The following is a 20234-nucleotide window of genomic DNA, read 5'->3' as shown; positions in this document are numbered from 1 at the left end:
TACATTCCATACCCTGGCTTATGTAGGCAAGTTTCCTGTATGGCTTGTTCACCACCTTGTATATCTGTAGCTGCCACCTTTGGGGATCCCTGTATTTGATCAGTTGAACAACAACAAAAGGAATGCAATTCTGGTAAGTGCAAGTTGAAACATTTGGGCCGGGGGGATTAACAAGGGTAGGACATAAAGAATAGTTGGGCCCCAGAGAGTGTTGAGAAAAATAGGGACCTTGTTTTTCTAGTCCAAGGATCCCTGAAGCTGGTAGTATAGGAAGATAAGTTGGGGAAGAAGGCATTTGGGATACATGCCTTCATTTGCCAAGGTGTAGGATATAAGAACAGCGAAGTTAGGGTACAGCTTAACCTAAGAAAATCAAGGTAACATGCCTTAATGACTACAGCCTGGTGGCTCTGACATCCACCATCGTGAAGTGCTTTCAGAGGCTGGTCATGGTACGCATTAACTCCAGCTTTCCAGACAACCTGGATCCACTGCAATTTGTCTACTGCCAAAACAAGTCTCTGGCCCTACATTCATCTTTGGAGCATCTGGACAGTAAAGACACTTACGTTAGGCTCTTGCTTATTGACTACAGCTCCACCTTCAATACTATAATTCCAAGCAAACTCATCACCAACTTCAGAGACCTGGGACTCAATACGCAACTGGATCCTTGACTTCCTGACCAACAGACTGCAATCAGTAAGAATAGGCAGCAATATCTCTGGCACGATTATTCTCAACACTGGTCCCCCACAGGGCTGTGTCCTCAGCCCCCTACTTTTCTCCCTACACACTTGTGACTGTGTGGCCAGATTCTGCTCTGACTCCATCTACAAGATTGCAGATGATACAACTGCAGTGGGCTGTATCTCAAATAACAATGAGTCAGAGTACAGGAAGGAGATAGAGAGCTTGGTAACATGGTGTCTTGACAACAATCTTTCCGTCAATGTCAGCAAAACAAAAGAGCTGGTCATTGACTTCAGGAACGGGGTGTGGTGCACATGGTCCTGTCTATGTCAACAGTGCTGAGGTCGAGAAGGTTGAGAGCTTCAAGGTCCCAGAAGTGAACATCATCAATATCTGTCCTGGTCCAACCACATAGACGCCATGGCCAAGAAAGCTCACCAGCGCATCTACTTCCTCAGGAGGCTAAAGAAATTTGACACGTCCCCTTTGACACTCACCAATTGTTATTGAGGCACCATAGAAAGAATTCTGTCCTGGTGCATCACAGCTTGGTATGCCAACTGTTCTGCCCATGACCCCAAAAAACTCCAGAGAATTGTGGACACAGCTCAGCACATCAAGGAAACCAGCCTCGCCTCTATGGACTCTATCCTTCTCGCTGCATCAGTAAAATAGCCAGCATAATCAAAAACCTCACTCACCCTGGTCATTCTCTCTTCTCTCCTCTCCCATCAGACAGAAGATACAAAAACCTGAAAGCACTTACCACCAGGCTTAAGGACAGCTTCCATCCCGCTGTTATCAGACTATTGAACAGTTCCCTAGTCCATTAAGATAAACTCTTGACCTCACAATCTACCTTGTTATGACATTGCACTGTCTACCTGCACTGTACTTTCTCTGTTGCTGTTACACTTTCTCTGCATTCTGTCATTGTTTACCCTTGTACTACCTCAATGCACTGTGTAATGAATTGATCTGTATGAACAGCATGTAAGACAAGTTTTTCACTGTACCTCGGTACAAATGACAATAATAAACCAATTCCAACTTTATAAAAATTATTTAGACCACCCCTGGAGTACTGTGCACAGTTCTGGTCACTATGCTGTAGGAATTATATTAGTATTGGTTTATTATTTTCACTTGTACCGAGGGACAGTGGAAAAACTTACCTTGCATACTGATCGTACAGGTCAATTCATTACACAGTGCAGTTACATTGAGTTAGTACAGAGTGCATTGAGGTAGTACAGGTAAAAACAATAACAGTACAGAGTAAAGTGTCACAGCTACAGAGAAAGTGCAGTGCAGGTAGACAGTAAGGTGCAAGGTCACAAGGTAGATCATGAGGTCAGAGTCCATCTCATTGTATAAGGGAACTGTTCAATAGTCTTATCACAGTGGGATAGAAGCTGTCCTTGAGCCTGGTGGTGCGTGCCCTCAGGCTCCTGTATCTTCTACCCAATGGAAGAGGAGGGAAGAGAGAATGACCCAGGTGGGTGGGGTCTTTGATTATGCTGGCTGCTTCGCCAGGGCAGCGAGAGGTAAAGACAGATTCCAAAGAGGGGAGGCTGGTTTCCTTAACGCGCTGGGCTGTGTCCACAACTCTCTGAAGTTTCTTGCGATCCTGAGCAGAGCAGTTGCTGTACCAAGCTGTGATGCATCCAGATAGGATGATTTCAATGGTGCATCGATGAAAGTTGGTGAGTGTCAAAGGGGACATACTGAATTTCTTTAGCCTCCTGAGGAAGTAGAGGCGCTGGTGAACTTTCTCGGCTGTGGCATCTACGTGACCAGGACTGGCTATTGGTGATGTTCACTCCCAGGAATTTGAAGTTCTCAACCCTCTTGACCTCAGCACTGTTGCTGTAGACAGGTGCATGTACACTGCCCCCTTTCCTGAAGTCAATGATCAGCTCTTTTGTTGACATTGAGGGAAAGGTTGTTGTCTTGACACCATTCCACTAAGTTCTCTATCTCCTTCCTGTACCCTGGCTCATCGTTGTTTGAGATACGGCTTATTACGGTGGTATCATATGCAAACTTGTAGATGGAGTTAGAGCAGAATCTGGCCACACAGTCATGAGTATATAGGGAGTAGAGTAGAGGGCTGAGGATGCAGCCTTGTGGGGCACCAGTGTTGAGAATAATCGTGCTGGAGGTATTGCTGCCTATCCTCACTGATTGTGGTCTGTCGGTCAGAAAGTCGAGGATCCAGTTCCAGAGGGAGGTATTGAGTCCCCGGTCTCGGAGTTTAGTGTCGAGTTTGTTTGGAATTATAGTATTGAAGGCAGAGCTATAGTCAATAAACAATAGCCTAATGTAGGTGCCTTTACTGTCCAGATGCTCCAGAGCTGAGTGTAGGGCCAGGGAGATGGCGTCCACTGTACACTTGTTTCAGCGATAGGCGAATTGCAGTGGGTCGAGATTGTCTGGGAGGCTGGAGTTGATGCGTGCTATGACCAGTCTCTCAAAGCACTTCATAATGGTGGATGTCAGAGCCACTGGTTGGTAGTCATTAAGGCATGTTACCTTGCTTTTCTTCGGTACTGGGATGATAGTGGTGGTCTTAAAACAGGTGGGAACCTGAGATTGAAACAGGGGGAGGTTAAATATGTCTGCAAGTACTTCCGCCAGCTGATCAGCACAAGATCTGAGCACATGGCCGGGGACACCATCTGAGCCAGATGCTTTCCTCGTGTTCACTCTCCAGAAGACTGAGCTCGCGTCCTCGACGGTGACCATGGATTCAATTGCATTGGAGGCTATCAGGGTGGGTTGTGACAATCCACTTCCCTTCTGTTCAAAGCACACATAGAATGCATTAAGCTCATCAGGAAGAGATGTGCTGTTGTTAGCCATGCAGCCTTTGTTCGTCTTGTAGCCAGTTATGGCTTGTAAGCCCTGCCATAACTGATGGCTGGTCTGGGACTCTATTTTGAGTCGGTATGCATTGGAGTGGGTGCAGAGGAGATTCACCAGAATGTTGCCTGTGATGGAGTGTTTCAATTATGAGGAGAGACTGGATAGGTCGGGCTGTGTTTTCTCTAGAATGAATGGGGCTGTGGTGGGACCCGATAAGAGGTCATACAAGGGGAATTATAAGAGGCATAGATAGGATAGGGTAAGGGTTAACAAGATCGAGAGGAACTTGGGAAGAAATTTTTCAACTCAGAAGTTTCTAGGCTTCTGGAATGCACTGCCTGAGTGGGTGACGGAGGCAGGAACTCTCGCAATATTTAAAAAGTATATAGATGAGCACTTTACCTGTCAGGGCATAGAAGTCTATCTATGTTCCAAGTGCTGTTAAATGGTATTAGCAAGTATAGGTATTTGAAGGTTGTTGTGGACATAGTGGCCTGAAGTTCTGTTGATGTGCTGTATGATTCTCTGACTAAGCTCTGTAATGAAGTTATTTTACCTTTGAGGTAAAACTTGGAACTTTAAATTTGTGACAAGTTTGATTTGCTGACATCCCATGAGGCAAAATAAGCTGCATTCACACAACATAATTCTTTATTTTAGAAACCTTGATTAAATATTTTAGTATGTTAACCAATCAACTGTAGTTTGGTAATTACTGGTAGATGGTAATAAAATTCTCTTAAGTTATGAGTGGTACTCATTAATTCAAGATAGAAACTTGTTTTTCTGTTTGATTACAAGCAAGATCACAATTGATTTGATTAAGTCACCAATATATCATTAAAATGAAATGAAGTGACTTAGAATCACAGAACCCAGTTGAAACCCGGAGAAGTGTGAGGTGGTACATGTTGGAGGGACAAACTCCAAGGCAGAGTACAAAGTTAATGGCAGGATTCTGGGTAGTGTGGAGGAGCAGAAGGATCTGGGGGTCCATATCCACAGATCCCTGAAAATTGCCTCACAGGTGGATAGGGTAGTTAAGAAAGCTTATGGGATGTTAGCTTTCAGAAGTCGAGGTATCAAGTTTAAGAGCCGTGAGGTAATGATGCAGCTCTATAAAACTCTGGTTAGACCACACTTAGAGGACTGTGTCCAGTTCTGGTTGCCTCATTATAGGAAGGATGTGGAAGCATTGGAAAGGGTGCAGAGGAGATTTACCAGGATGCTGCCAGGTTTAGAGGAGAGACTAAGGGAGCTAGGGCTTTACTCTTTGGAGAGGAGGAGGATGAGAGGAAACATGATAGAGGTATACAAAATATTAAGAGGAATAGATAGAGTGGACAGCCAGCGCCTCTTTCCCAGGGCACCAATGCTCAATACAAGAGGGCATGGCTTTAAAGTAATGGGTGGGAAGTTCAAGGAAAATATCAGAGGGAGGTTTTTTACCCAGGGAGTGGTTGGGGCATGGAATGCGTTGCCTGGGGTGGTGGTGGAGGCAGGTACATTGGTCAAATTCAAGAGATTACGAGATAAGCATATGGAGGAATTTAAGATAGAGGGATATGTGGGAGGAAGGGGGTTAGATGGTCTTAGGCAAGGTTTATAGATTGGCATAACATTGTGGGCCGAAGGGCCTGTATTGTGCTGTACTGTTCTATGAAACGGTGGTTATTAGATACAAATAGATCTGGAATTGTCACCTTCAGTCCTCCTTCTCCTTCTCCCAGTTTGTACTTATGTTCTTAGAAACAAAGAACCAGAATTCTATCTGTTAGGTGCATCCCAAGGTCATGGAATTTGTATCTTAGTTTGTTTCATTATTTTCATGTAGTTTGTGAAGCAGAAATTTATCCATAACTTCCTAAGTATTTTTTACATTCACCGAGTAGCTATTTCACTTATTCACCACAGACTGCGCAGAGAAAAGGTATTCATCTTAAGTTAGAGACACAAAAGACTGCAGATGCTGGAATCTAGAGCAACAAACAATCTGCTGGAAGAAGTCCTGATGCAGGGTTTCGACCCGAAACGTCGACAGTTTCTTTCCTCCCAGAGATGCTGCTCGACCTGCTGAGTTCTTCCAGCAGGTGGTTTGTTATTTTATCTTAACTTAGTTCTTTAGTTTTAATCTGTGTACCATGGAGTTTGTATTTGAAAATGTCATACTTTTGGTGTGTATGCAATAATTTAGGATGGCTTTTAAATAAAGATAATTTGCAGGATTAGCTCACGGATAGAAGACACAGGGTGGTAGTAGATGGAGAGTATTCTGCCTGGAGGTCAGCGACCAGTATTGTTCTGCAGGAATGTGTTCTGGGACCCCTGCTCTTTGTGATTTTTATAAATGACTTGGATGAGGATGTGGAAGGGTGGGTTAGTAAGTTTGCTGATGATACAAAGGTTGGTGGTGTTGTGGATAATGTAGTAGGTTGCTGTAGGTTACAACAGGATATTGATAGAATGCAGATCTGGGCTGAGAATTGGCAGATGGAGTTCAACCCAGATAAGTGTGAAGTGATGCACTTCGGGAGATCGAATTTGAAGGCAGAATACAAGGTTAATGGCAGGACTCTTAGCAGTGTGGAGGAACAGAGGGATCTTGGGGTCCACGTGCATAGATCCCTCAAGGTTGCCATGCAGGTCGATAGGGTTGTTAAGAAGGCGTATGTGGTGTTGGCCTTCTTTACTCGGGGTAGTGAGTTGAAGAGCTACGAGATAATGTTGCAGCTCTATAGAACTCTGGTTAGACCACACTGGAGTATTGTGTTCGGTTCTGGTCGCCTCATTATATGAATGATGTGGAAGCATTTGAGAGGGTGCAGAGGAGATTTACCAGGATGCTGCCTGGATTGGAGAGCATGTCTTATGAGGATCGGTTGAGTGAGTTAGGGCTTTTCCCTTTGGAGAGAAGGAGGATGAGAGGTGATTGATAGAGGTGTACAAGATGATAAGAGGCATAGATCGAGTGGACAGTGCGAGACTTCTTCCCAGGATGAAAATGGCTAGTGTGAGGGGGCATAATTTTAAGGTGATTGGAGGAAGGGTTTGGGGGGATGTCAGAGGTAAGACTTTAACACAGATAGTGATGGGTGCATGGAACGTACTGCTGGCAAAGGTTGTGGGGGCAGATACATCAGGGACATCCAAGAGACTCTTAGATAGCCACGTGAAAGATAGAGAAATGGAGGGCTATGTGGGAGGGAAGGATTAGATGGATACTAGAACAGGATAAAATGTCAGCACAACATCGTGGCTGAAGGGCCTGTACTATGCTTTTATGTTCTATGTAGTAGCTGTTGCACTGTACTCAGATGTTTTGTGATTGTTGAAATATCAGTGTGTGCTAATGTTTTTTTTCTAGGTTTCTTGATAACAGGCTGTTTGCAACTTGTTCTGATGACACCACTGTGGCGCTGTGGGATTTACGGAACCTCAACACAAAGGTTTGCACCTTGCATGGCCATACTAGTTGGGTAAAGAACATTGAATACGATACCAACACAAGACTCCTGGTAACATCAGGATTTGATGGAAATGTAATCACATGGGACACTAATAGGTTGGTCGTCTTGCATGTTTCTCGATAATGTTTTATTTGCTGAATAAAATGTGTAAGGTATGATTCTACAGGGAAAAACCTCTGTATCCAAGATTGGGTAAGCTAAAAATGTCACATATGGAAGTCAACTTTTTTAGGAAGTAAACTTTAACTTCATGAACAAAAAAAAAAGTGAATTCTTCAGAAGATTTACTCTATTTTCCCCCTAAAGGTCAATATCTTAAAAATTATTATCTCCATTCCATTCAGATTACTTCATGTTATGATTTTTTTGGTCATAATTTTCAACCCATTTTTTTTCTGCCATGCTCTGTTTGCAGATGTCCACTGACTGATGTGAGATCACTTGAAGCTGCCGTTGTTTTGTTTTATCTATTTTTTTTCTTCAGGCCCTTTGCCCCACTAAGTCCATGCTCACCATTGTAACTGCACTGTGTAATAAATTGACCTGTACAATCGGTATGCAAAACAAGTTTTTCACAGTACCTCAGTGCAAGTGACAAAAATAAACCAATACCAATACACAGCTAAATGGTTTACTCCTGTTCCTATGGGGCTGCTTGCATTGAATATATTTCCTGCCAGTTGGATGAACTGACATTATCCACATTGAATCCATTTGCTATTTTCAAGCTCCCTGCCCATTTGGTTTAAAAGCCTCTGATGCTCTCCATCTCTTTCAGTTTTAGGCTGTTGCTGGACTGGAGGATTTTAGTTATGGGGAGGATTGGACAGGCTGGGCTTGTTTTCCCTCGAGTGAAGGAGACTGAAGACTGACTTGATAAAAGTATGCAAGATTATGAGAAGCATGGATAGTGTAGATGGTCAAAATCTTTTTCCCATGTTAGGGGTATCCAAAACAAGAGGGCAAGGGTTTAAAGTGAGAGGAAGGGGTTTTAAAGGGGGTGTGAGGGATAATTTTTTTTTGCACAGGGTGGTTGATATCTGGAATACTCTTTCAGAAGAGGTAGTGGAACCAGATACAATGACTATGTTTAAGAGGCATTTGAACAGATATTAAATCGGCAAGGCATAGAAGGATACAGTCCTAATGCAGGAAAATGGAATTAGTGTAGATGGGCAAAAAAGTCGGTATGGATGTGGTGGACCATCTGTGCTGTACAGCTCTATGACTCTATAATGTACCTACATCGCTTTATGTCAACAGTGATTCCATAACACCAGTGATATCCACTGGAATATCATTGGTTACTATTCCCAGGCAGGGAACTTTCTGTTCATTATCATTCTCTGACTACTTCTGTGAAACTAATTGTCAGTTGCCCTGCATAATCTGTTATTTACAATAGAGTTGTAGAGTAATACAGCATGGAAACAGGCGCTTCAGCTCAATTCATCCATGCCGACCGTGGTGCCCACCACGCTAGTTCCATTTGCTTGCGTTTGGCCCATAGCCCCCTAAACCCCTCCTATTCACATATTTATCCAAATGCCTTTTGAATGTTGTTGTTCCTCTGGCAGCTCATTCATATATGTACCACCCTCTGCTTGAAGAAGTTGCTCCTCAGGTCTCTTTTAAGTTTTTCACCTCTCATCTTCAACCTGTGTCCTCTGGTTTTTTTTAGTTCCCCTTCCCTGAGGAAAAAGATTATGTGCATTCCCTCTATCTGTGCCCCGGTGATTTTATACATCTCGTGAAGGTCACTCCTCAATCCCCTACATTCCCAGGAATAAAGTCCCAGCCTGCCCAACCTCTGCCGATACCTCAGGCCCTTGAATTCTGTCGGCATCCTCATAAATCTTCAATGCACTCTTTCCAGTTTAACATAGAACACTACAGCATAGTACAGGCCCTTTGGCCCACAATGTTGTGCTGACATTTTATCCTGCTGTAATATCTATCTAACCCTTCCCTCCCAAATGTTAACCCTTTCCTCCCATTTCTCTATCATTCATGTGGCTATCCAAGAGTCTCTTGAATGTTCCTAATGTATCTGCCCCGACAACCTCCGCCGGCAGTGCGTTCCACGCACCCACCACTCTCTGTGTAAAATATAAACTTAGCTCTGACATCCCCCTTATACCTTCCTCCAATCACCTTAAAATTACGTCTGTCGTGTTAGCCATTTTCACCTTGGGAAAAAGTCTCTGACTGTCCACTCGATCTATGCCTCTTATTATCTTGTAGATCTCTATCGTCACCTCTCATCCTCCTCTCCAAAGAGAAAAGCCCTAACTTACTCAACCTATCCTCATAAGACATGCTCTCCAATCCAGGCAGCATCCTGGTAAATCTCCTCTGCACCCTCTCAAAAGCTTCCATACCCTTCCTATAATGAGGTGACCAGAACTGAATACAATATTCTCAGTATGGTCTAACCAGAGTTCTGTGGAGCTACAATATTACCTCAGGGCTCTTGAACTCAATACTCCGACTAATGAAGGCCAACACACCATATACCTTCTTAACAACCCTCTACCGACCTGCGCGGTAACCTTGAGGGATCTATGGACGTGGACCCCAAGATCCCTCTGTTCCTCCACACTGTCATTAACTTTGTATTCTGCTTTCAAATTCGATCTTCCAAAGTGTATCACTTCACACTTTTCTGGGTTGAACTCCATCTGCTACTTCTCAGCCCAGGTCTGCATCCTATCGATGTCCTGTTGTAATCTACAGCAACCTTCTACTATCCACAACACCACCAACCTTCGTGTCATCAGCAAACTTAACAACTTACCCTTCTGCATTCTCATCCAAATCATTTATAAAAATCACGAAGAGCAGGGGTCCCAGAACAGATCCCTGCGGAACACCACTGGTTACCGACCTCCAGGCAGAATACACTCCATCTACCACCATCCTCTGTCTTCTAAGGGTGAGCCAATTCTGAATCCACACAGCCAAGCTTCCCTGGATCCCATGCCTCCTGACTTTCTGAAGGAAGAACACTTGCCACCCTCCAATCATCTGGCACTACTCCTGTGGCCAGTGAGGACACAAAGATCATCGCCAAAGGCGCAGCAATGTCTTCCTTCGCTTCCCGTAGTAACCTTAGATATATCCCGGCCGGCCCTGGTGACTTATCTATCCTAATGTTTTTCAAAAGTTCCAACACATCCTCTTTCCTCACATCGACATGCCTTAGCATATCAGCCTGTTGTATGCCATCCTCACAAATGTCAAGGTCTCTCTCACTTCCTAATACTGAAGCAAAGTATTCATTAAGGACTTCCCCTACTTCTTCCGACTCCAGGCTCATGTTTCCTCTTTTATCCCTGATCAGTCCTACCCTTTCTCTAGTGATTCTCCTATTCTTTACATACGTGTAGAACGCCTTGAGGTTTTCCCTAATCCTACTCACCAAAGCCTTCTCATGCCCTTTTCTAGCTCTCCTCAGTCCATTCTTAAGCTCCCTCCTGGCTACCTTGTAACTCTCCAGAGCCCTGTGTAATTCATACTTCATAAATCTTGGGTAAGCTTCTTTCTTCTTCTTGACAAGATATTCTATGTCTCTTGTCAACCACGGTTCCTTCACCCTACCATCCTTACCCTGCCTCAGTGGGACAAACCTATCCAGAACCCCATGCAAGTACTCCCTAAACAAAAACTCCCCCTCCCCTAATTAAATACTTTCCCATATGATCTGCTCCTATCCCTCTCCAAGGCTATGGTAAAGGTCAAGGAGTTATGGTCACTATCTCTATAATGCTCTCCCACCAAGAGATCTGAAACCTGATCAGGCTCATTGTCCAGAATGTCCTCTCCTCTAGTCAGCCTGTCCACACATACTGTGTCAGGAATCCTTCCTGGACCCACCTAACAAACTCTGCCCCATCTATCCCCTTTACACTAAGGAGGTGCTGATCAATATTAGGGGAGTTGAAATCACCCATGACAACAACCGTGTTATTTTGTACCTCTCCAAAATCTGCCTCCCGATCTGCTCCTCAGTGTCTCTGCTGCTATTGGGGGGGGGGGGGGGGTGGAAGGGAAGGGGAATATCAGTAGAATATTCCCAATAGAGTGCTCCCTTCCTGTTTCTGACAAATGTTTAATAATGTCTTTCCTATAATGGAGACCAAAACTGTACACAACAGTCCAAGTGTGGTCTCACCAAAGTCTTGTACAACTCAGAATCAGGTTTATTATCACTGACTTGTATGTCATGAAATTTGTTGTTTTGTGGCAGCAGTACAGTGCAAAGACATAAAATTACTATAAATTACAAAATAAATAAATAATGCAAAAGACAGGAATAACAAAGGATTGTTCATGGGCCATTCAGAAATCTGATGGTGGAGGGGAAGAAGCTGTTCCTAAATTGTTGAATGTGGGTCTTCACCTGTACCACCTCCCTGATGGTGATAAGAAGAGGGCATATCCTGGATGGTGAGGGTCCTTAGTGATGGATGCCACCTTCTTGAGGCACCACCTCTTGAAGATGTTTTCGATGCAGTGAGTTGTGCCCGTGATGGAGCTGGCTGAGTCTACAACCCTCTGCAGCCTCTTGTGATCCTGTGCATTGGAGCCTCCGTACCAGGCTGTTATGCAACCAGTCAGAATGCTCTCCACTGTATATCTATAGAAATTTGCAAGAATCATTGGTAACATACCAAATCTTCTCAAACTCCTAATGAAGATTGCATCAGTGTGTTTGCCCTGGTAATTTGAATGTGGTCCAAGACATCACTCATTTCCCTCATTTCTTTAGCATCATTTTATCCACAGTAAAAACTGATGTGAAATATTCGTTAAACATCTTGCCCATCTCCTGTGGCTCTACACATGGATAGCCGTGCTGATCTTTAAGGGAACCCATTCTTTCCCTAGCGATCCTTTTACTCTTAATATACCAATAGAATCTTTTGAGATCTTCCTTAACCCTGCCTGCCAGATCCATCTCATACCCTCTTTTTGCCCTCCTGATTTCCCTCTTGTGTACTCCTACAGTTCTTGTAGTCATTGAGGGATTTGCTTGTTCCCGATTACCTAAATCCAATGTATGCCACCTTTTTCCTGACCAGAGCATCAATATCTCTCGTTAACCAGGATTCCCTAAACTTGCCAGCCTTGCCCTCCATACTAGGAGGGACATGTTGCTCCTGGATGTTTGACATCACTTTTTTAAAAGCCTCCCACTTGCCAATCATCCCTTTACCAGCAAACAGTCTCACCCAATCGACCGCTGCAAAATCCTGTGTTATACCTCCAACATTGGCCCTGTGCCTGTTTAGCACCTTCACATGTGGACCTGTCCTATCTTTCTCCATAACTATTTTAAAACTAATAGAATTATGGTCACTGGGCCCAAAGTGCTTTCTGACTGACACTTCAGTCACTTGCCCTAAGAGGAGGTCCAGTGTTATGCCCTCTGTGGTAGGGTCCTCTATATATTGATTAAGGAAACTTTCTTAACAAATTTCACCCTGACCAAGCCTTCTGCACTATGGCCCAGTCAATGTTAGGGAAGTTAAAATCTCCCACGAGAGCTACCCTATTATTCTTGCTGCAATCTGAACACATCTGCTCCCCTAATTCCAGAAGACCATTGGGGGGCCAATTAATACAGTCCCATCAGATTGACCATCCCCTTTTAGTTTCTAAGTTCTGGCCATATAAGTTTACTGGATGATCTGCCAAGAATATCCTCTCTCAGCACTTCCGTTAAGTCTTCCCTCATCAAAAAGGCAAAGCCCACTCCTTTCTTACCTGTACCTCTGTCACACCTGTGGCATCTGTATCCTGGAACTGAGCTGCCAATCCTGCCCTTCTTTCAGCCATGTTTTTGTTATGGCTATAATATACAGTCCCCGGAGACAATCCACATCCTGATTTCATCCGCCTTACCTGTTAAGCCTCTTGCATTGAAATAAATGCAGTTTAAACCAGTGGTCTTTCGTCTCATTTTACTGTGCTCCTGGCTATCCTGACTACTAAACTTGCTCTTGTTGGCGACAGTAATTTTCCCCTGACTTTTCATTGGCCTCTCTACTGCTCAGGGTCCCACCTTCCTGCCAATCTAATTTAAATTCTCCTGAATAGCACTAGCGAATCTCTCTGCCAGTTCAGGTGCAACCCATTGCTTTTGTACTGTTATAGTGGTCAATGATGAAGGTTATTAAAAATTCCAGGGGATCTTGATCAGCTGAGTAAGTGGGCCGAGGAATGGCAAATGGAGTTTAATTTGGATGAATACAAAGTGTTGCAGTTTGGAAAGTCAAATCCAGGTAGGACTTTCACTGTGAAAGGTTGGGCCCTGGAAAGTGGTGTAAAACAGAGGAACCTAGGAGTACACGTACATGGTTTCCTGAAAGTGGAGTCACAGGTAGACAGGGTGATGAAGAAGGCTTTTGGCACACTGGCCTTCATAAGTTAGGGCATTGAGAATAGAAGTTGGGAGGTCGTGGTGTGGTTGTATTGGATGCTGGTGAGGCCGCTCTTGGAGTATTGTGTTCAGTTTTCGTTACCCTGCTATAGGAAAGATGTTATTGAACTGGAAAGAGTGCAGAAAAGATTTACAGGAATGTTGCCAAGACTTGAGGGATTTAAGTTATAGGGAGTTGGACAGGCTAGGACTTTGTTTCTTGGAGGGTAGGAGACTGAGAGGTGATCTTATAGAGGTGTACAGAATCACGAGGGGCATAGATAGGGTGAATGCACTCAGTCTTTTTCCCAGGGTTGGGGAATCAAGAACAAGAGGGCATAGGTTTAAGGTGAGAGGGGAAAGATTTAGTAGGAACTTGAGGGGCAACTTTTTTTTACACAAATGGTGGTATTTGTGAGGAATGGGTTGCCAGAGGAAGTGGTTGAGGCAGGTACAATAACAATGACAGGCTCATAGATAGGAAAGGTTTAAAAGGTTATGGGCCAAACAGTGGCAAATGGGTCTAGCTTGTATGGGGCATCTTGGTCGGCATGGACCAGTTGGGCTGAAGAGCCTGTTTCCATGCTGCATGACTCTTTGACTTGGAGGTCGCCTCTATCCCAGAAGAGATCACAATGATCCAAGAAGCTGAATCCCTGCACCAGCTCCTCAGCCACTTATTCATCTGGTCTATCTTTCTATTTTCACCTTCACTAGCACGTGGCACTGGGAGTAATCCAGAGATCACTACCCTTGAGGTCCTGCATTTTAACTTTCCTAACTCCCTATACTCACTCCACTATTTTTCTACCTTTGTCGTTTGTACCAACATGTACAATGACCTCTGGCTGTTTGCCCTCCCCCTTGAGAATGTTCAGCAACTGCTCAGAGACAAAATTGACCCTAGCACCTGGGAGGCAACACATCATCCTGGCACATCTTTTGTGGCCACAGAATCTCTTGTCTGTTCCCCTAACTTGCGTCTCCTATCACTATCGCTCCGTCTGAGCCTCAGAGCTAGTCACAGTGCCACAGACTTGACTACTGCTGCTACCCACTGAAAGGTCATCCCCACAAGAGGTATACCTGTTCGTGAGGGAAATGTCCACAGGGGAACCCTGCACAGTCTGCCTTTCCCGGCGGTCACCCAGCTACCTGCTTCATGTACCTTGGGTGTGACCACCTCACTAAAACTCATCTCTGATGTTCTCAGCATCCCAGATGATCCAGAGTGCATCGAGCTCGAGCTTTAGTTCCTTAATGCGGTTAGCAAGGAGCTGCAGTCAGGTGCACTTCCCACAGGTATAGTCATCAGGGATACTGAAAGTCTTCCTGATCTCCCACATCCTGCAGGAAGAGCATACCACTGCCGTATTACCATCTCAACTGTGCTAAGTGTGAATAATAAAGTTAAAAAGACTCTGCTGCTCCTTATCTATACCTCTGCTCAGCCTCCTCTCGCGGAAACCTCACAAGCCAAAGTCTCAGCACTTACCAGTCAATGTGTGTTGTAATGGATAATGTATGCAATAAACAAACTCAGGTATTGAAACAGTTGGCTCTCCTATTAATAAGAAAGATGTTCTTTCTTTCTTTTTCAATCTTTTTATTAGTTTTCAAATTAATACAGATTAATATATCAATGTTTATACATGTAATATAAAGCGATCAGGAGAACAATCATGACATGGATAATCATAAAGAACAATAAAGTATAAAAACAAAATCTGTAGCTCCAACGATCTGTTAGTGAATGAATATAATATAAAAGAAAAAGATTTATTGTAAAATACAAAAGAAAGAAAAAATCCCCAAAACAATAAGAGAAATTATAAACAATATATCAAACCAAACTAAGCTAAAGAAAATTTTTTTTAAAAAAACAGGAAAAAAAAACTGGACTAAAATTTCCTAATAGAAACAGAGCGATATCATGTCATCAACTCCGTTCCTCTAAATTGAAAGGTTATTATAAGGGGATCTATATCATGTGAAAATATTGAATAAATGGACTCCAAACTTCCTCAAATTTAAGTGATCAACAGTACCACTCCTAATTTTTTCCAAGTTTAGACATATAGTTTGAGAAGAAAGATGTGATTTTAAAATGAATGCAGCATTCAGTTGCAATAGTCAAAATTGGTTCACTGTCTGATTCACTAATGTCTTTGCCCACTCTGAAATGGTGAAGCAAGTCACACAGTTTATCAGGCCACTAGGAATGGACGATAAGTTCAAGCCCTGCCAGTGATGTCATGTCCCAGGAAGGAATTTTAAACAATTGCTTGCTGACTTTATTGATCAGATTTCTGGGGTTGATTTCTGAATAACCACCATCTCTTAAAGTTGTTGCATGTAATATCTGTTGCATCCACAGTGCATTCACCATTCCTATTATTGTCAATACCTATCTGTATATTGAAAAGCATTTGGTTGCTGTATGCAGGGTGGTTATATATTAGTATGTCAACATGTGCTCACTCTGTACACCGAATGTGTTAAACAGTTGGATACTGGTTACATCAGAAGTGGTACTGACAGCCCAAGCACTGATTCATAGAGTTATACAGCACAGAAGAAGGCCCTTCAGCTCAACTTGTTCATGTTGACCAACATAACTATCCAACCTAGTCCCATTTGCCTGTGTTTGGCCCATATCCCTCTAAACCTCTTTTATTCATGTACATGTCTAAAATGTCTTTTAACCATTGTAATTAACTGCCTCTACAGCTTCCTCTGGCAGCTCATTCCATATGCACCACCCTCTCTGTGGAAAAAATTCCACTGGTCCCATTTAAATCTATGCCCTCTAGTTTTAGACTCCCCTTTCCTGGGGAAAAGACCATGACAATCCAACTTATCTACGCCTACCTGATTTTATAAACCTCTTTAAGGTCACCCCTCAGCCTTCTACGCTTCAGGGAAAACAGTCCCAGCCTGTCCTTATGACTCAAGCCGTCCAGTCCTGGTAACAACCTTGGGAATCTTTTCTGCCCCCTTTCCAGCTTGATGATATCCTTCCTGTAGCTGGGTGACTAGAACTGCACACATACTTAAAGTGCAGTCTGACCAACGACTTGTACAGTTGTAGTGTTACGTCCCAACTCTTGTATTCAGTGCCCTGACTGGTGAAGGCAAGTGTTCATTTGCAGAGATTCTGCAACAGTTGCTGATCCTTAGAACACAGAACATTATAGCACAGTACAGGCCCCTCGGCCCACGATGTTGTGCCGATCTTTTAACCTACTCTAAGATCAATCTAGCCATTCCCTCCCACATACCCCTCCACTTTTCTATCATCCATGTGCCTATCTAAGAGGCTCTTAAATGTCACTAATGCATCTGCCTCTACCACCACCCCTGGCAGTGTGTTCCACGTACCCACCACTCTCTGTGTAAAAAAAACCTATCTCCGATATCCCCCCTGTAGTTTCCTCCAGTCACTTTAAAATGACGCCCCCTTGTGTTAGCCATTTCCACCGTGGGAAAAAGTCTCTGGCTGTCCACTCACAAGATCACAAGATAAGGGAGCAGAAGCAGGCCATTCGGCCCATCGAGTCTGCTCCAAGGGAAAGGGAAAAAGAAATGGGGTGGGAAAAAAAGAAGAGAAAAAAATATATATTCTAATCCCATTTGCCAACCTTATCCCCATATCCCTTGATACCCTGACTATTTAGATATCTGTCTATCTCCTCCTTGAATACCCCCACTGATCTGGCCTCCACTGCTGTGCGTGGCAAGGAGTTCCACAATTTCACCACCCTCTGGGTAAAGAAACTTCTCCTCATCTCTGTCTTGAAACTGTACCCTCTAATTCTAAGATTGTGCCCTCTGGTCCTGGACACGCCCACCAAGGGAAACAGCCTAGCCACATCTACTCTATCCTTACCTGTCAACATTTTAAATGTCGCTACGAGGTCCCCTCTCACCCTTCTGTACTCCAGCGAGTACAGTCCAAGAGCCGACAAACGCTCATCATACTTAAGCCCTTTCATTCCTGGAATCATTCTCGTAAATCTCCTCTGAACCCTCTCCAACGTCAGCACATCCTTCCTAAGATGTGGGGCCCAAAACTGCGCACAGTATTCCAAATGAGGCCTCACTAGCACCCCGTAGAGCCTCATCAACACTTCCTTACTTTTATACACTATACCTCTCGAGATGAATGCCAACATAGCATTCGCTTTCTTAACCACCGATCCAACCTGGTGGTTAACTTTTAAGGTATCTTGTATGAGTACCCCCAAGTCCCTTTGTACTACCGCACTATCAATCTTCTCTCCTTCTAGATAATAATCTACCCGCTTATTTCTACTTCCAAAGTGTACAACTGCACATTTCTCAACATTGAATCTCATCTGCCATTTCCTTGCCCATTCTCCTAAACTGTCTAGGTCCCTCTGCATTCTTTCTATTTCCTCTATGCTCCCTACTCCTCCACTTATCTTGGTGTCATCCGCAAACTTAGCCACACAACCATTTATTCCATCATCCAAATCATTGATGTACAAGGTAAAAAGGAGAGGCCCCAACACCGACCCCTGCGGCACACCACTAGTAACCGGTAACCAACCAGAACGAGATCCATGCCTTTTATCATCTTGTACACCTCTATCAGGTCAATTGCTTTAAGTGCTCTCCCTGTGTGGGAATTGGAGCATCAACTTTGCTGCATGTTGTGCCAATAATTTGCTCTTGTTGAGGTGATCTAATGCATAGTTTGTAACCAGTATTTATTCGTAAAGATAATATTTTGATCATTTCTTTCATTTTGTTTTTCTGTTAAAACAGATGCACAGAAGATGGCTGTCCACATAAAAAATTCTTTCACACCCGCTACTTGATGCGAATGCGTCTAACACCAGATTGTTCAAAGATGCTGATATCAACATCATCTGGTTATCTTTTAATTCTTCATGACCTTGATTTAACCCAATCTCTAGAAGTATCCACTTCCCGTAGTTTGAGAGGCAAACGTTCTGCTTCAAGTGCAGGTTAGTTTAGTGAGCATTTCAGTTCGATATTTCCATACAAATGTCAAAGTGCATTCATAGAAACTGGTTTTATGAATTTGTAAAATGGCTTTCAAATTTTCTAAATGGATGCTAGTTTTATATTGAATACTGTGCTGTGGAAGATGTTCTTCATCAAGAATCGCTTTGCACTGATTGTAATTTTCCTGTTCTCGAAAGACATTCAGAGGATAGTAAAGTTGCTAATGTTGTAACATTGTTCAGAAGTAAAAGGGAGAGACCAGTTAACTGGTCACCTGGACATGGCTTGTGGGCAACCTGATGGATAAAATTATGAGGCTGCTTAAAACAGCATTTGAGAGTACACGTTAATCAATGGCAGTCAGTGTGGATTTGTTGAGGAAAGGTTGTGACTGTCTCCTCAGTTGGGCAAAACATCCCTGCATCCAGCCTGTTGAATCATAAAGTTGAACAGAATAGAAACAGGCCCTTCAGCCCACCGTGTCTGTGCCAATCTATACTAATCTTACCAAGCTGCATTAATCACATATCCCTCTCGGACCTCATTAGAGTACCATAGAACTATAGAACCATACAGCACAAAACAGGCCCTTCGGCCCACCATGTTGTGCCGTCCATCAAACCACCCTCACACTATCTAACCCTTTCCTCCTGCATATCCCTCTATCTCACATACCTCCATATGCCTATCCAACAAACTCTTGAACCTGTCCAATGTATCTGCCTCCACCACCGCCCCAGGCAGTGCATTCCATGCACCAACCACTCTCTGGGTGAAAAACCTCCCCCTGACATCTCCCCTGAACCTCCCACCCATAACCTTAAAGCCATGCCCTCTTGTCTTGAGCATTGGTGCCCTGGGAAGGAGGCGCTGACTGTCTACTCTATCTATTCCTCTCAATATTTTATATACCTCTATCATGTCTCCTCTCATCCTCCTCCTTTCCAGTGAATAAAGCCCGAGCACCTTAAGCCTGTGCTCATATTCCATATGCTCTAATCCAGGCAGCATCCTGGTAAATCTCCTCTGCACCCTCTCCAACGCCTCCACATCCTTCCTATAATGTGGCGACCAAAACTGAACACAGTACTCTAAGTGTGGTCTAACTAGAGTTTTGTAAAGCTGCATCATCACTTCGCGGCTCTTAAACTCAATCCCACGATTTATGAAAGCTAGCATCTCATAGGCCTTCTTAACTGCTCTATCCACCTGTGAGGCAACTTTCAGTGAACTGTGAATATGAATCCCCATGAGTACTTATCACAATGCCTCTTAAGTGTTGTTACTTTTCTTGCCTCCACCACTTCCTCTGGCAGTTCATTCCAGATACCAACCACACTTGTTTTTGAAAAATTTACCGCTCAGATCTTTTTTTAAACCTCTTCCCTCTCATGTTAAACCTATGTCCTCTAGTTTCAGACACTCTTACCATGGGACACAGACACTGGCTATCTCCCATATGACTCTCAGGATTTTATATATACCATGATCATGTCATCTCTCAGCTTAATTTGCTGCAGGGAAAACAGACCTAGGCTATAGGGAGTTAAAAGGATGCTGAAGAGCAGGACCTCCAAGATAGTAATTTCTGGATTACATCCGGTGCCATGAGCGAGTGAAGGAAAGAAAGGATGATAGCACGGACAAATGAATGGCTGGAGAGATGGGGCAGGGGTTCAAGTTCTTGGATCATTGGAACCTTTTCTGGGGAAGGGGTGACGTACAAGAGGGATGGGTTGCACCTGAACTGGAGGGGAACCAATATCCTGGCAGGGAGGTTTGTTAAT

The 20234-nt window shown here is 43.7% G+C and overlaps 1 protein-coding gene across 1 annotated transcript in view; it reads left to right on the top strand.

Moving 5' to 3' along the window:
• Window positions 1-20234, top strand: part of wdr32 (WD repeat domain 32) — an 82085-nt gene that overhangs the window by 16085 nt on the left and 45766 nt on the right. Inside the window, exons 3-4 of the mRNA XM_052034777.1 lie at window positions 6926-7123; window positions 18244-18446. Coding sequence (XP_051890737.1) covers window positions 6926-7123; window positions 18244-18446 — 401 coding nt within the window. The remainder of the gene's footprint in view (window positions 1-6925; window positions 7124-18243; window positions 18447-20234) is intronic.

This window comes from Pristis pectinata, chromosome 2 (assembly GCF_009764475.1).
Source record: "Pristis pectinata isolate sPriPec2 chromosome 2, sPriPec2.1.pri, whole genome shotgun sequence".
In the NCBI taxonomy this organism is placed as follows: Eukaryota; Metazoa; Chordata; class Chondrichthyes; order Rhinopristiformes; family Pristidae; genus Pristis; species Pristis pectinata.
This window is presented reverse-complemented; position numbering and strand designations above follow the sequence as displayed.